Consider the following 6,000-nt stretch of genomic DNA (forward strand, 5'->3'; position numbering starts at 1 on the left):
TCGTCTCCGTGTTGTGATGTTATCCCACAGCAAGAGGTTCTGATTTAGTAGAATTCATTTTTAAATCTGAAATTGTAGTAAAAGGCATTTAAAGATTTTTTTTAAATTAGGTTAAGAAATCAACGGATTTGTTAACATTAAAAGGACGGAATCTGCAAGAAAGGTTAATTTATACTCAGTTACATTTAAACTTGGGACATATTTAACACACATCACTGGATACATGATATTATGGGACATTATAATTGATACATTTCATGGTCAGCCCTGATGACTGCCTCGCTAGAAGAATGAAGGTTGTTTTTTGTCTTTCGCCTTTAACTGTGATGATATAATTATAGGGTGGCGGAGTGCGGGTGTCAAGCAAGGGGGGTGTGGGTTAAATTATTTTTTTCCCCCATCGGAATTATAATTTAATTTATACTAGCTGATATACCCGGCGTTGCCCGGAGGCAGGGAGGGGGGGCGTGAAAGGCAGGGGGGAGGGGCGTGAAAGGCAGGGGGGGGGGGGGGGGGCGTGAAAGGCAGGGGGGGGCTTGAAAGGCAGGGGGGGGCGTGAAAGGCAGGGGGGGGGCGTGAAAGGCAGGGGGGGGGGCGTGAAAGGCAGGGGGGGGGCGTGAAAGGCAGGGGGGGCGTGAAAGGCACACACAGTGTCACACACACACACACACAGTGTCACACACACACACACACACACAGTGTCACACACACACACACACACACACACATACAGTGTCCCACACACACAGTGTCCCACACACACAGTGTCCCACACACACAGTGTCCCACACACACGTCACCTAGAGCGACACACACGCGACACCTACCTCTACTTCCGGGCGCCGCCATCTTCTCACTCGGCGCCGCGAGGGAGGAAGGGGGTCCTTCCGGGCGCCGCCATCTTAGGCGCCGCGAGGGAGGAAGGGGGTCCTTCCGGGCGCCTCCATCTTTGCAGCCTGCCTGGCCACTGCCTGTTCCGCCGCCGGGGATGGAGATGAGCGCCGGGAGGGAGAGGTGAGCGGAGGGAGAGGTGAGCGGAGGGAGAGGTGAGCGGAGGGAGAGGTGAGCGGAGGGAGGGAGGGGAGAGGTGAGCGGAGGGAGGGGAGAGATGAGCGGACGGAGGGGAGAGATGAGCGGACGGAGGGGAGAGATGAGCGGAGGGAGGGGAGAGATTAGCGGAGGGAGGGGAGAGATGAGCGGAGGGAGGGGAGAGATGAGCGGAGTGAGGGGAGAGATGAGCGCCGGGAGGGGAGAGATGAGCGCCGGGATGGGAGAGGTGTGTGTGTGTGTGAGACACTGTGTGTGTGTGTGGCGTGGCGCCGAGGGGGAAGAGAGTGGCAGTTGGGTGACGTCAGACCCACCAATCTGATTGGCCAGGGGCTGAGGACCAATCAGATTCACCGCAGCTAGTGCCAACCTTTCGATTTTATATATTAAGATCTTTAGGGATCTTCAATGCTGGGTTAGTGCATTTTGTGTGTATGCAGAGGAGATGAATATCACTAGCAATTCATGAATAAATCATTCTTAGTAATTAAAAAAATAATAATTTTATAAATTAATCTAGCACTTTGTGTTTCAGGTTCCTAAGTAATAATATGCAGGAGCTGCTCGAAAATTGAATGAACACAGGGAAATGTCTGGGAAGAAAACAGCATACCCTCTGTGCTGTGGTCAGAAATTAGCCATAGTAGTAATTATTTATGACAAACAAGAAATGCTGCCTAGTAAAAAATAGAATTCCTACCTATGCAACACAGGCTTCATTAAAAATTGTCTGTAACAAATCCTCCCTGAACGTTAAATCTTACGCCTTTACAGCTGCAGCCAAAGTTACTTCAACACATGGTGGGCTGGGAAATGCACAACAGACCAGCAGGAGAAGCAGCTATTGTTTTAAATCAGCCACTAGGGAGAAGGGGGCAGGGCACCACACTTTCACTCGCAGGAGAGCATCACAGGTTGCTGTAATGTTGGCTGCATCTGTACAATACCGAGGTACAGTGGCAAAAAAAAGTTTGTGAACCCCTTAGGATTTTCACATATTTCAAACCTAAAATGTTATTAGATCTTAAGCGAAGTCCTAATAATAGATAAAGATAACCTGAATAAATGACATAAAACATGATAATTTTCAACATTTATTTATCCACAAATGATTAAACATTCAATATCCACGTGTGAAGAAGTATGTGAACCTTTAGATTCAGTATCTGGTGGTGCCCCCTTGAGCAGCAATGACTTCAACTAAGCATTTCCTGTAACTGCTGGTCAGTCTCTCACATCGGTTTTGAGGAATTTTGGCCCAATCCTCCTTAAAGAACTGCTTGAACTCAGTGACATTTGAGGGCTTCCTTGCATGCACAGCGCGCTTCAGGTACTGCCAAAACATTTCAATGGTGTTTAGGTGCGGACTTTGACTGAGCCATTCTAAAAACGCAGAATTTCTTTTTATGCAGCGATTATTTTGTAGATCGGCTTCTATGTTTAGGATCATTGTCTTGATGCATGACCCACTATCACTTCAGCTTCAGCTCACAGACGGATGGCCAGACATTCTCCTCTAGAATCTTCTGATGAATTTTGCATTTTATGTGCGTGTCAAAAATGGCAAGCCGTTCCGGTTCTGAGGCAGCAAAGCAGCCCCAAACCATCACACTCCCACCACCGTGCTCCACGGTCCTTAGATATTAATCAGAGGATCTTTGTGACTTCTTGGATGATTTTGATTGAGGGGAGAAAGGGGAGAGGGAAAAATGGCTCTTGCTACAGTCTACAGATAAAGGTGCCAGGGGTGGACAAAATGTGTAGGGAACAGCACCCGCCTAAGCAGGTGAAAAAGATATATAGGGGTCTTTTTCACCTGCTTAGGCGGGTGCTGTTCCCTACCCTTCTTGGATGATTTGCCAGTCTGTTCCTGGAGAGATTTTGGTAGGACGACCGCTCCTGGGTAGTGTGTCTGTTGTCAAGAACTCGATTTGTATTCTGTCTGACAGTGGATTGGTGGAGCCTCAAATCCTTAGAAATGGTTTTGTAATCCTTTAAAAAATGACAAGCATCAATAACTGCTTTTCTGAGGTCCTCAGACATTTCTTTTATTTGTAGCATGATGAGCTTCTACACACCTGTATGTTGAAGACCAAACTCACAAAGTTTCTGATCTTTACATAGGATGGGGCCTCCCAAACTCACACCTGAAGTTCTACTTAATAATTTAAACACCGGATTTTAATTATCCCCTTTAATTTAGCTGATAAAACCAGTGTTTCACTTACTTTTGTACATACCATGACTCTTAATTACTCATTGCTTTTCTAATTCCTACATCATTTTGTTTCAAAAGACATGGAATGGTTAATATAAACCCTATTGGGTATTTAAGGGGAAAAAAAGACTGTTTTTGATTCAAGAAGGTTATCATGGAAAACCTATGGAATTTCCGTAATTATCATTGGGGCTCAAACTTTTTCTCGCCGCTGTACATGGGTAAAATTCGTATTTCTTTCAAATAAAGGCTTATTTTTGTTTCTAATTTAAATTTTAAAGACCGAAATACAGTTGAAAGTATTTAGATTTTCAGGGGATTGCCGAGCAGATACAAAGTAGGAAGATTGCACAAAGCATCATTTATTTCCATCTGACATGGGAAGAAAAATGGCAGCATTGAATCTTCGTAGTAGTTCAGCACTGTGTTAGAACAATCAGAAACATCACATATCGAAGTAATAACAGTTCTGTTACAAATTTAATATCAATAAATTAGTCACCAACTAGATTAAGTTTATTACAACAAATGTATCATTACTCTAAATATACGTGTACACACACACACACACACACACACACACACACACACACACACACACACACACACACACACACACACACTTTCCCTAAAAAATAATAAATAAATAAATAATATATAGAATATTCAAACATACTATGAAAGGAAATCCAAAATGGAGAAAAAAGCGCAGCACAGCGTTCCAAGAAACTGGGGCTAAGCAAATTCAATATTCAAAAATAACTTTTATTGTAGGGGGACACAACATGTAAGCAGGTAAGTACTCTGACGCGTTTCACGCTATTACAGCGCTTTGTCAAAGTGTCTTATTATTAGTAAAAATAGTATTATTTAAATGTTTTTCCGAAACCATCAGTCTGCAGCGACTCCTTCTGGATGAAGGAATCAATCGCATGAGTCAATGTTAAAAACGGCAGTGACCATAGATCATTCAATAATGAATGACTAAATAATCATAATAAAAAAAAAAAAAAAAAAAAAAAAAAAGAAGAAACAAAAAAACCTGCTAAAAGGGATTATGATTCCAGACTGTGTACTGAGCATCGACTGCTGGGCTCATCTCCAGATTACCATAGACCCTGCGCAACGTCATTTCCGGTTTCGGAAAAACATTTAAATAGAACTATTTTTACTAGTGATAAGACACTCTTTGACAAAGCGCTGTAATAGCGCGAAACGTGTCCGAGTACTTACCTGCTTACTTCCATGTTGTCACCCCTACAATAAAAGTTATTTTTTAATATTGGATTTGCCGAGCCCCAGTTTCTTGGAACGCTGTGCTGCGCTTTTTTCTCCATTTTGGATTTCCTTTCATCTTCACTTCCCGGCTGGATGCACGCATCGGAGGACAGATTTTCACCTAATTGTGAGTACTATCATTATTATACTTCACTTATATGGGCGAAGATTAAACTTTACAAGCTCTAGGGTGATCTGCCTGTAACAACAGGTACTGTTTAATCATAGCTGTTCTCACGGACAGCTGTTGGTTCTCTAAGTTCCAGACCCAGGCATTTCATATACATCCCATTAATTAGCTCTTCAAGCAAGTTATTCTCCTTACTCACGGGTGTTATAATCTGTCCTCCAACTCAAATATATTAAGAAAATATGTTGTCACATATAAATCCGTAACTCTGATGCACTGATTCCAGGGACCCTTGTCTCTATTGTTCTGCTCTATTCAAACATACTGTATGCATAAATTTGATCTTTAGCTATTCTACATGTGTCATCAAAACTCATACGCACAGTATAATCTTTGTTGAATTTGAAACTCGTTCAGAACAAAACCTTAAAGTGAAGGAAACCGTGCCGGAAAACAAAAGCCCTAAACATACCATTGCAACATAATTATACTTGCGTATAACTTCACGGATCCTCTTCATCTCTTCATCCAGGTTGCACGCCCAGACTTCGCAAATCCGCTGGCTGTGGTTCACCGTTGCAGCCGGCATAGTGGGTCTGCGGGAGGGGCTCAGAGGCAGGCATCAAAATGTTGCACTTGGCTATAGCATTTCATAGGTGGTGCACAGTACCGAGCTAAAATGAGAATGGAAAAGTGTTTCTTTTTTAAAGATCGTTTCAGAAGGGTGTGCAGGGAGAAGAGTCAAGTTAGCATCCTTAAATTGACCGGGAGTCACCAAAGCACAAACTGCGCCCAAATCAACAATATCTACCATTGACTTTAATGGCAGGTATCGCCAATTAAGACGTGATACCGTGAAACGCATTCGCTTACTCACAGCCATTATGTTTTATGCTGCTGCCTTTACCAAACTGTGTTTGCTTGGATAGGGGATACATGTTTGAATGAATATGAAACCCTAAAGTATCCACAATTGTACTTTTACACAACAATAGCTGCCTACCACTACTCTATAGAGCAGTGTTTTTCAAGTAGGTTCCCCCGGGCATCCTTAAAGGGTTTCCTGCAATTTTCAGGTCATTTCAAAATTGTACCGAATACAGAAGAATTGACAATGCATCTGATCTCAGACATTATTAAGAAAGGGTTGGGATTCCGTACAATGCATCCGATATCAGACAAGCTATGTTAATTAATGAAAAAGTCATGCAATGTCGTGTGTGTATGAAGATAGGACGATTTTAAGTTGAACAACATGAATGTCATATTGTCTGTATTCACACTAACTATGCTAGCACCTTAATAGTTAAAATAGAATTAGCAGAGA

The 6,000-nt window shown here is 42.8% G+C and overlaps 1 protein-coding gene across 2 annotated transcripts in view; it reads right to left on the bottom strand.

Annotated features, from left to right (window-relative positions):
* Positions 1-6,000, bottom strand: part of CNOT7 (CCR4-NOT transcription complex subunit 7) — a 35,335-nt gene that overhangs the window by 22,499 nt on the left and 6,836 nt on the right. The window contains exon 2 of one of the 2 annotated variants that reach the window (XM_075610085.1): positions 5,146-5,347. In XM_075610085.1, the coding sequence (XP_075466200.1) occupies positions 5,146-5,262 (117 nt within the window). In that variant the 5' untranslated portion in view covers positions 5,263-5,347. Of the gene's footprint in view, positions 1-5,145; positions 5,348-6,000 lie in introns of those variants that run through there. The other variant, XM_075610086.1, reaches the window with a different exon arrangement.

The sequence above is a fragment of the Ascaphus truei genome, chromosome 1, assembly GCF_040206685.1.
Source record: "Ascaphus truei isolate aAscTru1 chromosome 1, aAscTru1.hap1, whole genome shotgun sequence".
NCBI lineage: Eukaryota > Metazoa > Chordata > Amphibia > Anura > Ascaphidae > Ascaphus > Ascaphus truei.